Source organism: Aythya fuligula, chromosome 2 (assembly GCF_009819795.1).
Source record: "Aythya fuligula isolate bAytFul2 chromosome 2, bAytFul2.pri, whole genome shotgun sequence".
NCBI lineage: Eukaryota > Metazoa > Chordata > Aves > Anseriformes > Anatidae > Aythya > Aythya fuligula.
The window spans coordinates 108,923,661-108,937,956 of record NC_045560.1 but is presented as its reverse complement, the minus strand read 5'-3'; the positions used below and the strand labels follow the sequence as shown (position 1 = coordinate 108,937,956).

Genomic DNA, 14,296 nt, shown 5'->3' with positions numbered 1-14,296 from the left:
CTTTCCTTTTGCTAGCAATGTACCTGCAGAAGCCCTTCTCATTGCTTTTCATGTCCCTCACTAGTTCCAACTCCGAGTTTTGGGTTGTCAAAGTATTGTCAGCAGTGGGACTGTTCCTTTGGAGAATAAGAAGAAGCAGATACAAGCTAGCAGATGATGCTAGCTTGTATGAAGCTAGCAGATACCATGTGTTTGTGTCAGGGTGATAGATCTTAATGCTGAACAGGACTTGATTGTTCTTCAGAAAATGAAACATTGCAACATCATACTGCTACCTCGTGTCATATTTCAGTGACATGCGCTGTGGTGTATTGGGAGGTTCCTGTTATGGATACTGAAGCCGCCCAGAGGTAGATGGTTAGCATCTTATCTTAGGTTATCTGACTTTTCTGCTAATTTCACTCATCAGAATTCTTTCTGTTACTGGCAATGTTCTCTGTTTCTTTTTCCAGTCTCATCTTTGGATTCTGAAGTCGTTTGTTGTTTTAAGCTGTGTGTTTTGCATATATGAATAGATTACAAGAGAAATAACAAAATCAGTAGGATGAGATTTCTGCGTCATGATTTTCATCAGTGTTGAATTATTGCTTGCTTACATACAATAATGCAGGCTGATAGAAAAAAATGTGACAAAAATACTTTTAGATAAATGTGTTAATTCCAAAAAACACGGAAGTATTGTCCTCACTGCTAGAGTTGGGTTAACTAGAAGCATTTCCATTCTCCACAGTCACAGAATTTAACAAGACTCAAATGAACAAACAATCCAACTCTCATTCTATTTTCACTTTAACAGCGCTGCAATCAAACAAACGGTTTGATAGAAGGAACTGTTAAATCTCATAAGTTCTTGATGAATATGAAATCGTTCAGTACTGCACTTCATATAAGTGGTCATGTATTTTGCAGCTACTGCTCCTCTCCTATGAAATGCTGATCATTCCCTTGGTAGAAAAACCTCTTTTCCTTCTTTCAGCAGGCCTCAGAATGTTACTATGAAATGAAACGATAATGTTTTTATTTTCCTTTATTTACTGGCACAGGTGATTTCTTTGCTGCTCCCTTTCTGTTCTTCATAAGACATTTTTCACTTTCATCACTTAACATTATGCTCACTTTCATGCTGTACTGATTGCATCAATGCCTGCATCATTTAGTACACTTTTTCATAAAAGTGTATGAAGTATGTGCAAAAATCATGTCCACTGCCATCTGCTTCAAAAGGACAGTATTAAAGTGCATTACCATATAGCTAACAAAGTACATAACTCCAGTGATAGAAAACCTCTGGATAACAGAAGATGTTATCAACATCAAATCTTCTATTGACATATAAAAACATTACATTTTACAGTGTGGCTTGAAGGTAGAATATAGTATTTCTTTGACAGATCTTTTTTTTTAAGTATGTTATCACAGAGATGCAATCAGTTTCAGTCACTGGCTCAGCTCTGGCCAGCAGCGGGTCCTTTTTGGAGCTGCTCAGATCTGACATGGGGCAGCTGCAGGGCTCTGCTCACAGAGGCCACCCCTGCAGCCCTTCCCCCCACTACCAACACCTTGCCACATAAACCCAGAACGGGAATGTATTATCCTGATGGCTTAGAAGAAACTCCTGCAAATGTGCGTCTAAGTGTTGTCTTTTAAGAACAGGATTTTAATATGTTGATTTTTCTCTAATTTCTTTAGCATTTGCCCTTGCCGAGTTGATTGACAATTCTCTATCAGCTACATCCCGAAATGCTGGTATTCGAAGCATCCAGATCAAATTGGTAAGATAGAAACATTCTGCTTTTCTCAGGTGTGGGTTTCCTTTTTTTTTTTGTGCTCCTTAATTTTTATTTTTATTTTTTTCCCCAAACAGTTATTTGATGATTCCAATGGAAAACCAGCTGTTGCTGTGATTGATAATGGAAGAGGAATGACTTCTAAAGAGCTTAACAACTGGGCGGTGTACAGATTGTCAAAGTTTACAAGGCAAGGTGACTTTGAGAGGTTAGAATGTTTTAATCGTTTTTGCAATTGGCAAATTGTACAAACACTTGTACAATTTGTCATTTGAAGGCACAGCTCTTCAGCAGTGCTTACCTGAAACCTGCCATTCTATGATTGCACATCAGGTACGTATATTCTGTGAGGAGAAAATAAAGAAGTTTCATAACACAGAAATACTCTCCTGATGCTATGGTACTGCGAGAACATTTTTTTTTTTTTATTCTCGTGGCCTTTTCTAAGCTGTCTTCAACTCATCTGCATACAGTTAAGAGCATTCTGTGTTCTGCAGAGCTCTTAAGCCATGTTCATCTATTACCTGAAAGCTTTTCAGTAGTGCAGTAAACAATGCATTCAGTGACAAGTTCCCCAAGGGTATAGTGAATACAGGGTTTTGGTTAGGGTTTTCTTTTGACTTAATTGTGTACAACGTAATGCAAAATTGTAACTGAAGATGTCTGTATCTGTTGAAGAAGGCTAGGCAAAATAAAAGTGTTGCCTTTAAAGAAGAAAGTAGAAGTTTATGGTGTTTCTTGATGCTTGCAATAATACATTTTATGGTTTTCAGTCCATTCCCTTTCAACCTGTACAGTGACAGTTAACCCTACTGTAGAAAAATTCCAGACAAGTGATTACGTACAATTCTTGAGCTTTAGTTATTTTTTATTTAAGAATATCTTAAAAATACCTTAGGCCAAGGACAGGATTCTTTGAAGATCGTGATCATAGCCTTAATCATAAATAACTTCTATGAAAAACTAACGTGAAGAGTACTGGAGCAGCAGGAAGTGATAATAGAGATGAAAAGGTTTGGGGTTTTGATAACTAGGTTATCTTGTCCAGTCATTAGTAAAGAAACACTGTTTTTGAGATTGCTCTAGGTGAATTGAATAACAATAGAAATGTGTAGTATTTTTAAACTATAAGTTTAAATTGTGGGTTGATACTGATAAGAGCGTAGCTGTAAATTACACTAGGATACTTGTCTGCACCTTTTCATTCGTTATTGTGGTAATTTGAGAAATAGGTGTTTTTGCTGTTGTTAGCTTAAACTAGGTAAGACTGTTAATCCATCCAAGCTGACTCAAAAGACATGGAATTGAGTTATTGATGGTGTTTGTCATCTCCTCAAGACTGTTTAAGAGATGGCTGGCATTTCCAATTTTGACTCAAAAGTGTTTTCATTGAGGTGTTATGTCATAAGGAAGAAGGCTCACTTAATGATCTATTTTCATTAGCATAAGCAGAACAGCTAACATTTTGCTGTAGTCAAAGAAGAGCACTGAGGGATTTGCCCCTTATCTTGTACCATTTAAACCTGTAGATAATTGCTGGTACCACAGTACCTATTATGCAGACCTATTGGCAATGTCACTGTTTCAGTTAGCAGTGGAGAGAATTTTTAAGTACAGTAGCATATTTCTTTTTCTGTAAGATTTTCACTGCCAAATCCCTATCTGTCTTTCAGTGTTAAAAAAAAAAAAAAAAAAAAAAGTACATAAGCAAAAGAATAATTAGGTGAAAAGGTCAGGTGTGTTTCACTGAATGCAGTTTGGTTTGCTAGAAGGGACAGAAGACATAAGAAAGAAGAGAAAGAAGAGAAACTCTCTTTTAGAAGAGAGTTTCTTCTTAAAGAGAAAGAAGTTACTCTATTGACATCCTTTTAAAAAAAAAAAAAGTACATCAGGAATTTTAGGCACATTGCTTTTAATTGAAATTATAATTATGAAATAAAAGACATTTATTTCATATAATTATGAAATAAAAGACAATAAAAGACAAGAAGAGAGGGACTGCAGGGAAGAGTTTAATACAAGCTGGTTAGATCAGAAGGATCTTTTTTCTTTCTTTTTTTTTTTTTTTCCCCCTTTAAATGATAATCGGCTTGAGAAAACTTATAAAAGCCATTTTTATTCGCAGTGATCATTCAGGATATGTTCGCCCTTTGCCAGTACCTCGTAGTTTAAATAGTGATATCTCATATTTTGGAGTTGGCGGCAAACAAGCAGTATTCTTTGTTGGACAATCTGCCAGGGTAAGTAGATAACAATCCTTGGGTTCATTTTAAAACATTAGAGATATCACATCATGTCACTAAATTATTTTATTGTATTCATTTTAACCCTAATTTTGATCTTTAAATCCTAAAATATAAACAGATGATAAGCAAACCTGCGGATTCTCAGGATGTTCATGAACTTGTCCTTTCCAAAGAGGATTTTGAAAAGAAGGAGAAGAACAAAGAAGCAATTTATAGTGGATATATTCGAAATAGGAAAGTAAGTAGGCTTGATGCTTTCTCATTTTTAATTGAAAGTAATTTCCTGTAGTATTTCTTGTAACATAATTCCTGTGTAATGTTTTTGTAATATTTGTTTGGGGATTTCTTTACTTCTGCATCACTTGCAATGTGTAGTGTTAAAGGAAGAAATGAGAAACTGATAGATACTGAAGCACTCAGTGATAGAAGAGTAACTCAACAGTGTGGAGTTGATGGGTAGACAACTTGAGACTAAAGAAGTTGATATAAATGACTGAAGTAGCCAGGCAAGTTTGGAATACTGACGTGAAATTAAATGTCAGAATTTGTCCCATGCATGTCCTGAAAAAGTGCACGTAGGTGACCAAGTGAATGCTATGGCAGAAATAGAAATTGTAATGGATTACTGCAGTTTGAGTTTGATAAAAGGCACCAAAACTGGTTTAATTATCTTTTTGGTTAAGGAGAGCTCTTTGGTTCCCTGGGGAAAGTAAGCCTTAATAGGACACTGGTGACTAACATATTTCACTACCTACAGTTAGCTCAGAGGTGCATCCTTTAATTTAGTAACATTTAGAAACATTTAGTAATTTAGTAACATTTCCTTTTTGTCTGCTTTCTTGCAAAATGAGGCGTGAAGCTGTATCAGGCATTTGTGATTTCTAGAAAGATCTCAATCTTTGTGTTCAAAATACCTTCTTTTCTGGATGCAGCATATGCAAAAACTATCCACTGGTCCATCATGAAGCATTACAGTAACCACTGTGTTTTTATGCAGCTTAGGAACCTGTCATATAAAAGCAAGGTGCATTCATCCAGGAAAAGACGATCACAACTTCATTTTTTCTGTGAGACTGGTAGATATTTCAGCTGGAACCGAGGATTCATGTTTTCTGTTTCACAACCAAAGCATGTTTCTCCTCTATGAGTTCTATTCTAGAAAGCAGACTATCCATTTAAAAACAAAAATGTTTTTTTTCTGGCGTGATTTACTGTATAAATTCTTACATCTTGGACACACGATCGTTCATTTGATAGATGAGGACATAGGTACTACGCAGTGCTACATTAAGCATGATTAAATGCATTTCTCAACATTTAAAATATTGTGATGAGTGAGTTGAAAATGAACTGGATCATGGATTCTCAGTTCATTTGTTTTGAATACGGAAGCTTTCGTTTTGAGCATTAGTCCTTTGTGATACATAGTGTTGTGTGTTTGCGTTCCTGTTCTGATTTTTAGTCCTTTCAAAGCTGATGGGAGTTCAGCAATTCAGTTTACATTCCTGCTCTTATTATTTTACTCTTTTTGTAGCCAACTGACTCTACACATATCACAAGTGATGATGAAAGATTTCTTCATAATCTAATATTAGAAGAAAGGGATAAAGAGAGTTTCACGGCAGTTGTCATTACAGGTGTTCAACTAGATCATATGCAGTACTTGAAAAACTACTTTCATCTTTGGACAAGGCAGCTGGCGTAAGTTGGTGCTTTATAGTTGATTTAAAATTAGGCTTACTAACAAAATCAGAGAATTACAAGTTGCTTCCTATTAGTACATCATCAATGGCTTTGTTCCTGTTAAGACTGTTGATGATGCATATTTTGTTGATGTATTCTTGGCTGTTTTTCCTAAAATCAGCACAACTGAAAAAGTCCCCAATCCAAAGAAAGATATTTACAAACATCAGCATCAGTGTGACTTTATAATTATTATATAATTATCAATTCTAATTATTAACCTATTCAATTTTGTTGTTACATTATTAATCATTAATCTAATTATGAGTAACTTAATATGTTGTTACTTTGACAGCTGTACTCCTAACCTTAGTATCTAACTTTGTGTTCGTAGTGTTTTTAAATATATATATATATAAAAATGCTGCTTCATCCCAGCCTTAGAGGGAGAACTCTGTATGATACTGTCCACTCATTGCTAGTGTTGTGTAGTCCAATTTTGAAAAACTGGTGAACTAGAATTTGGTTTCTAATCTATAATTTATTTATTTTTGTTACTGTAGTGTAATAGTAATGGGTCATACATAATATGATGATTAGATTAGATAATATGTTAAATACTGTTCACATAACTTGTGACTGAAACCTTTTATAACTGTATGGAAATTTTGGGGTACATCTACATTGATAAATAACTTAGGTACCCCATTAGCTTCTAGGGTCTATTCTGATGATTAGCTGCATTTACACGTGTCTTCATTCCAGAGGTCTCCCAAAGTGAAAAAACTGTTCCCACTTGAGAGGGAAGCCAAGCACCATTTACTCAATTACACCCTTGCAGCTGTTACAGCAAATCTAATAGGATTTTTGCTTCACAGTGTTATACAATTCATTACCAGTATTTCAGCTGGCCTTATTCCCTCAAACATCTCTGAATATCCTCCTGCCATGCCTTTTGCTACACAGGATGATACCAGTTTCATTCTGCTCTATTGGACTACAGAACAGCCCTCATTATTTCAGATGCTTTGAACTGGAGGGAGGGAAGATCAATCCCAATACAATTCTGCTTTAAGGCCACAAGAGCACTTCTTGAGGTCTAGAGGAGGTGCAAGCAAAATGCTCTGCAGTGAGGACATACCAGTCTGCTCTAAAGTCAAGAGCAATGAGAGCATGAGGAATTTTGACCTGGGATCTCTCCTTGAGATGAATTTAGTGTGGTAGATGTCAGAAGCAAAGAGGTTATAAACATTTGCAGGTTGATTTAGGTTCCTTGTACATTCGGTCTCATTGGCTTGTATAAACTCATTTTTCTGCAAACCACTACCATGAGGTTTAAGGACTCAGACTTTGGAAGCTGGAAGAATTAGCTAGCTTGTTGAAAAGTTGAATTAAATAGAATTTAAGCTCCTAAATTTTCTCAAACTTCATATCTCTATGTAAAGAATTAACCTGTCTGACAGTATAGATCTTTGCAGTTCTGAAATGGATGCGGGTGCTATTAGTGCATAATGTTTACAGATTTTAAAAGATGTATTTCTAATATGCAGGTCATATCCATAGCTTTGTCTATATTGAAATAGGGTAACTTTTTTTTTTTGAATAATGTAAGGCTGGTGATTGTTAAATACTTCTATTACTGTTCAAATGATCAATATAAAAAATTGGAAACAATGTGGGAGTTTTTTTTGGCTCTAGTTCATTTTAATCTCTAGAGTGCAAAACAGCCTACAGTTTTACTAGCTTGTGGTTTGATGTTGGATCTGTAGCTATGTAACAACAATATTTTTTTCACGTGTATTGTTTTCCAATTTGTAATATTCTTGATTATTTTTATCAAAAAGTTGATCGTATGAATGACTATGTGTGAAGGAGATAAGAGTTCAAAGAAATGAAAAAGAACAACTTGCAGTCTTTAGTAAATATTCTGTATCAGGTATACTTGTTGTTTGCAGAGTTTAACTGAAAATTATAATGTTCATTTTTTCTAATTTCAATTTTTGGAGATGTATTTTTCATTTAAAAAATATTACAGACATATCTATCACTATTATATCCATGGACCAAAAGGGAATGAAACTAATGCTGTAACAAAAGACATAAGCCCTTTCAACTACATTGACATTGAGGTAAGAAATTTTATATCTATGGGTAAAAATTATGTATTTTGAACTACAGCAGCGTTTTAAGATACAAAAGTAATTTAGTTTTTGAGAAGTAACGTTATTTATCATTGCAGCATAGAAGCTAATGCATTTTGCTAATAGTTAACACAAATGCCAGAAATGCTAATTACTCTAGGTTTTTTGGTCTAAGGAGGATCAACTTTTTTTGTTGTTTTTCAGATTTCATTGTTTGAAAAAGGAAAAGTACCAAAGATTGTCAATCTTAGAGAGATCAAAGATGACATGCAGACATTGTATATAAATACTACGGCAGATAGTTTTGAGTTTAAGGCGCTTGTTGAAGGAGAAGGTATAGTGGAAGGCATCATCCGATATCATCCTTTCCTGTATGATAAAGAAACATACCCCGATGATCCATGTTATCCATCAAGTGAGTGAAATGTTATGCTGCTAATCGGTGGTAAAGTCATATTATAAACAATCCTACTACTACAAATCTTTTAAAGTTAGAAAAAGAAATTTAAATTGAAGCATAAATTATCATCTAAATGGGATTGTGGCAAAACAGAGAACTTCACCTCTTGACATTGGTTATTTTGGTAACTTGTCCATGTAAACTTGTTCTTTGACATAACTCCCTCTGCTATCAAACTATAAGCTCTTACAAAAATGTCTGACTGAAACATTTTCGGTTTCCTGACTGTTAGATTTTTGAGAAAATAATGAGCAGAAGTTTGATTCAAGACATTATAACACCAGAATACTGCAGTAGACAACATGCAGACTAAGCCCTAAATGTAAAATTTGCTTTATGCAGTCTTGATGGGTTTTCAGATTTAAATGCTAGGGTTTAAAAAAAAAATCATCACCCCTTGAAATTCCTTTAACACAATAAATGAAGTTTAATAATGACAAGATTTTTGACATTAGAAGAATGTCATATGGCATTAAGGGGGGGGGAAATAAGTATTATTTATTCAAATTATACTTAATGTTTGGAAATGTTTAAAATTTTCCTTACACTTTTTGTTTGGTGTTTCTTAAACAAAAAAATGCTAATAAATACCCAACTTGGTATCATGTGTAATGCTATCGGGCATAACCTATTATGCACAGATAATCATTAAATGCTGTGTTGTGTGATATTACACTGGTTTTTAAGAATTTTATTCATAGAGACTGTCTTCTTTTTAATCAAGAATTAAATGATGATGATGAAGATTACGACTGCTTTATAGTAGAAAAGGGTGCCAGAGGAAAAAGGCCTATTTTTGAATGTTTTTGGAATGGAAGATTAATCCCATACACAACTGTGGAAGAGTAAGTAATAATCAGTTTCTACAATGTAGATCAATCTTTTTCTACAACGTAAGCACCTTCCTTTGTACAGAAGATGATTTTAATGTCTGTCTTCTTTTGTTTAAGTTTTGACTGGTGTGCTCCTCCAAAGAAGAGAGGATTGGCACCAATTGAATGCTACAACAGAATTTCTGGTGCATTGTTTACCAATGATAAGTTTCAGGTCAGCACAAACAAACTCACTTTCATGGATCTAGAACTGAAGTTAAAAGACAAGAATACTCTGTTCACAAGAATCTTCAATGGACAGGTGATTATTTTAATCTATTACATCTTGCTTTCTGGCATAAATGAAATGTGTACTTCCGGGTCATTTGTTCGTGCCACTGGTTATTTCTCTGCTTCTGAAGAACTTTCACCTTGGACACTTTTGCAGTCTTTGTAGCAGACGCTTCTCTCAATTTCAGTGAGTATTAAAGCTAACTCTTTAAATCTGAAAAAAAAAAATTTGTCTTTCCTTTTATTTTCTTTAACAATTTTTGTGGAAAGACTGTCCTCATAACAGAATATGAGTACAGAGGGAAACTCCTTCTCTGGCTGGAAGTGTAACTGTTGTGGAATACTGTACTGTTTCCAAGCTGAAGATTCCGGTTTTTTAGACTACAGTATCTCTTTTCTCCTATAATCGTTCATATTTCACAAATTGTCAGGTTTGCATTCTGTGCAATGCATTGATAATACGCATTTATTTTGTTATCTCCTTATAGGAGCAGCGAATGAAAATTGACAGAGAATTTGCTTTGTGGCTCAAAGACTGTCATGAGAAATATGACAAACAGATTAAATTCACGGTCTTTAAAGGAATAACGACACGTACTGATTTGCCATCCAAAAGAATGCAGAGCCCTTGGACAGTATATTCTGCAATAGAGTGGGATGGGAAAACGTACAAAACTGGGCAGCTGGTAAGTTAGGTCCTCACTGATGTTGGGATTTTTTTTTGTTTATTTTGTAACAGCATTCGAACTGTATAAAAGGCAAATACGATACACTTAATGCAGATTTAATGTATTGAAATTACCTGTTGTCTTCAACTAACAGGTGAAAACCACTAAGACTCTTCCAATATTCTATGGAAGCATTGAGAATTTTTTTTTGTATGGAGACCATGATGGAGATATATTTGCCACCGGAGGAGAGGTTCAAATTGCTTTGGTAAGACAAATACTAAAAAGAGTTCTCATACCTCATATGCTTATGGAATCTGTAAACTGAATTGTAGTAGACTTTAAAAATTCTTTTGTTTGTTTTTTTCAACAACTTTTCAATTCTGGATTTAGCAAAGAAATCAAATTGCTTAGAAAGAATCAAATTGCTTATTTACATCAGTTTTAATATAAATCGCATATTAAACATAATTATTCATGATCAATGAATTTAAATTAATTAAATTTCCGTACGACATTAGCATCACAGTTGGGCTCGCTAGTATATTGCAATCCCATTTTTAACCCTTGTGATTTCAGCAAATTCTACCACAGTGCTCAAAGAGTCACCATTTGTTAGCATATTGCATTATGTTTGTGTCTACCTATCGGTCCCTTGATAGAGAAGTTTTTCTCTCAGATGTACTATAATCTGGCTGTTTTTAACTTATTTTTTTTCCAGGAACCTAAGGCATTGTATGCTGAAACGAAAACTATTCCAATCTCAAAACTTGACAGAACAGTGTCTGACAAAGCTGTTAAAAAATACATAGAGGATGAAATGGCAAGGTAAGCTCTGAATTGTGGTGATTTACTTGTGCAGTTCCTACTAAGAGTTTTAGTATTTTTTCAGGAAGCACAAACATATGGTTAGTTGTATTCCCAATGGAAGGGCAGTCAACCGTTTGAGCAGAAACAAAAAAAAAAAACAAAAAAACCCTCTTAAACAAGAACAAATGGGTTTGAACCTTTTTTTTTTTTTTTTTTTTTTTTCCAGAAAAGGAGCTTCATATATGTTCTAAAGATAAATTACTTTTTTCTTTTTTTAACTCACAGAAAAACTGTTCTTTCTCTCATTTTCACTAGACTTCCTGACAAATTGTCTGTAACATGGCCTGAAGGAGATGAGCTATTACCAAATGAAACAAGATTTGCTGGTACACCAATAGGTACAGTTTCATTTTCTGAATACTCAAAGGGAAAATGGTAGTTTAAAGTGATAGTGTTCACCTCTGTTAAAAACAAACGAACAAAAAAATAATAATACAGAAATCTCCAGTCACTTAAAAGCAGCATACTTTAAAAGTCCTTCATTTTTCTGTTTAAATATAGGGGCATTAAGAATAGAAATTTTGAATAAAAAAGGAGAAGCAATGCAAAAACTTCCTGGTACCAGTCATGGAGGTTCAAAGAAACTTCTGGTTGAACTCAAGGTTATTTTACATTGTAAGTACTTTAGTATCTTTAATTTTAAAGACTATTTTCTAAATAGTCTTTATTATTTAAAAATGCATGAAATGTAAAATATTTACTTGTGTATCATTTCTTGTGCATATATTAGAATTTGGTAGACTTGTAAAGCTTTTAATTTCAAGGACAGTATTCCATCAGAGTTTCATGTATGCATCCAAAGCCACATTTCGTGAAATGACAGTTGCCTTAAGGCCAAATATTTAACGTCTCAATGCTATATTACTATTAACTCTTCTGACACATAAAAGGAGAGCGTATCAATTTCAGATTCTCTTCATAATATGCATAGTTTCTGGTTTAAAGGAACTTGCAATTAACACAGCAATTCATTCAAGTTACGTAAAGCTAGAGACTGGACTAGTTTGGTACCTAAAAATATTACCTTTAAAGTTGCTTGCAAATTTTAAACGTAAATAACTTAGGGTTGTGTCCTCTTTCAGAACAGTAGAACAGGAGAATGTAATGGTGCCCTCCCTTTAAAGCTCAGGTATTCCCACTGGTTCTCTTCTAAGAACCCATTAGTTTTATTGTCACTTTTGCATATCAGTATGCACAGAAGTGTTACGCTTCCTTCACTTCTCATAGAAGTGAAGAAATTTCTCCTATGGATAAATTTGCCCCTTGCATGATCAATCTATAAAGGGGCAATACAAGAAATGTGAGCATCTTCAAGGTGTTCATCTTGCATAATATATAGAGGCTTTCAGTTTAGGTTGCTGGCAGTTGACAGTGCAATAGGAAAACTACTTACTTGAGAAGTTCTGTTTTTTCAGTGTTGATAACTGCTAAAGCTGAAAATATGTAGTATATATATTAAACTATGTGCATATATTAAATTATGTTAGAAATTATTTCTCTAAATTATATGTTACAGTAAAAAACATCATAACTTACTATAATAACCCAATATTTCCAAAATTAAATGTTCAAAGAAATACACTGAAAAATGTTGGCAAATGTTGCTTTATATATGTCATTTGGTGAAAAAGCAGGATGTGAAGCAATTGTTTATATTAACCAATAGATCAAGTTGTGTCTTCTCATGCATTTCTTTCTATTCTATGTAGTCTTGTTGCAGTTGCATTCTGTGTTTACTTAAATTACACTAAAATCTATTTTGAATATATTATTGCCAGAGTTTTTAACTGTATTGTTCCTGTACTATCTGATGTTATAGCACCAGTCACTAAAAATTACCTCAGTTTCATTATACGTTTTTTCAGGCTGTGGTTTCATGCAGCAGAAGTGTTTATAAAGACAAACAAAACAATTTGAAGCAAAAAAAAGAACGTTATTATTTTGCTCAGATATACTTGCAGTTGACCTCATGTTTTTTACCATTGCTCCAATTTAAGCTAATTTGTTTTATCATTTGTCAAGTTGATCAGTTGACAGTATGAACTGCACGGCCTGCAAGTGCTCAGACTTGACAGGGAACATATAATGAAAGAGCTGATAAAACACAGCTTCATAAACCTGCTGCTTACATTTTAACGTGTCTGGGGCTAGCAATTTTTAATTAAAATGGGATTAGATGTGGAAATAAATATTTTATTAAGCCGTAATCAATGTGATAAACTGAATCTGAATTTCTGTTTCTTAGATTTAAAAGTGACATGTTTTTATATAATAGAGAATTATGTTATAAATCCTAAATACATGTAGGTAATTGTTTATTTTTCAGCACCTACAGGAAATAAAGAGATAATTTCCCATATAAGTCAGCATGGAGGCAAATGGCCATACTGGTTTAAAAAAATGGGTGAGTTCCTAGGGGAAATATTTTCAGTTTATTTATAATTTTCACTTTTTCTTTATAAATTTATTTGTATTTCTCTTTAGAAAATCTTCAGAAACTTGGGAACTACACCTTGAAGCTGCAAGTTGTATTAAATGAAAGTAGTGCAGACACATATGCAGGAAGAACTCTGCCATCTAAAACATTTAAATTTACTATTATAGGTAAGAACTCCAGCCATGCCAGTTTTCTTTTACTTTTTGTGTTTTGTTTTGATTCATTTTGTATCAAAATTATTCATGTTTTAGTTGGGAGAGGTAATTTTCAGCCCTGAAAAGTAATACTCGCATGTAAAATATGATGTAGATCCAAGATACAATCTGCTGGGTTGTTTTGTTTTGTTTTTTGTCTAATAGATGTAAAAAAAAAAAAGAAAAAAAAAAAGTGATGATGGAATCAAAAGCTTTTCCATGATGTGAAATCTCTTAACATACTTTACAAAAATAAGTTTTTACTTAATTAGAATCGCTCTTTTTCTTCTTGGCGTTATTATGAATAGGTGGGTCAGCTTCACTTTGATCCCCAGGAAAGTGATAGAGCACAGGAAGAGTAAGAAAGTCAGTAGCAGTAGTCAGCATGGAATTCACCAAGTGGAAGTCTTGCTTGACCAACTTGATAACCTTTCATAATGAATTGACTGGTCTGGTAGATGAGATGAGAGCAGCGGACGTTGTTTGTCTAAACTTCAGTGAGGTTTTCAGCACCATCTCCCACAATATGCAAACAGACAAGCTGATAAGTCTGGACTGGATAAGCAGACTGGTGTATTGACAGCTTTCTGAACATCTGGGCTGAGAGGGTGATGACCAGCACAGTGAAGTCTAATTGGAGCCAATTCATGGTGTATCACAGAGGTTTATAATGGGTCTGATCCTATCTAACATGCTCGTTAATGATC

The 14,296-nt window shown here is 34.1% G+C and overlaps 1 protein-coding gene across 1 annotated transcript in view; it reads left to right on the top strand.

The window, feature by feature from the left end:
* The window catches only part of SMCHD1 (structural maintenance of chromosomes flexible hinge domain containing 1), an 80,451-nt gene that overhangs the window by 18,083 nt on the left and 48,072 nt on the right, over window positions 1–14,296 (top strand). Inside the window, exons 5-20 of the mRNA XM_032181121.1 lie at window positions 1,690–1,772; window positions 1,865–1,995; window positions 3,913–4,027; window positions 4,152–4,271; window positions 5,568–5,734; window positions 7,752–7,845; window positions 8,062–8,272; window positions 9,042–9,162; window positions 9,268–9,451; window positions 9,909–10,106; window positions 10,243–10,356; window positions 10,810–10,916; window positions 11,214–11,296; window positions 11,460–11,573; window positions 13,285–13,362; window positions 13,443–13,562. Coding sequence (XP_032037012.1) covers window positions 1,690–1,772; window positions 1,865–1,995; window positions 3,913–4,027; window positions 4,152–4,271; window positions 5,568–5,734; window positions 7,752–7,845; window positions 8,062–8,272; window positions 9,042–9,162; window positions 9,268–9,451; window positions 9,909–10,106; window positions 10,243–10,356; window positions 10,810–10,916; window positions 11,214–11,296; window positions 11,460–11,573; window positions 13,285–13,362; window positions 13,443–13,562 — 2,040 coding nt within the window. The remainder of the gene's footprint in view (window positions 1–1,689; window positions 1,773–1,864; window positions 1,996–3,912; window positions 4,028–4,151; window positions 4,272–5,567; window positions 5,735–7,751; window positions 7,846–8,061; window positions 8,273–9,041; window positions 9,163–9,267; window positions 9,452–9,908; window positions 10,107–10,242; window positions 10,357–10,809; window positions 10,917–11,213; window positions 11,297–11,459; window positions 11,574–13,284; window positions 13,363–13,442; window positions 13,563–14,296) is intronic.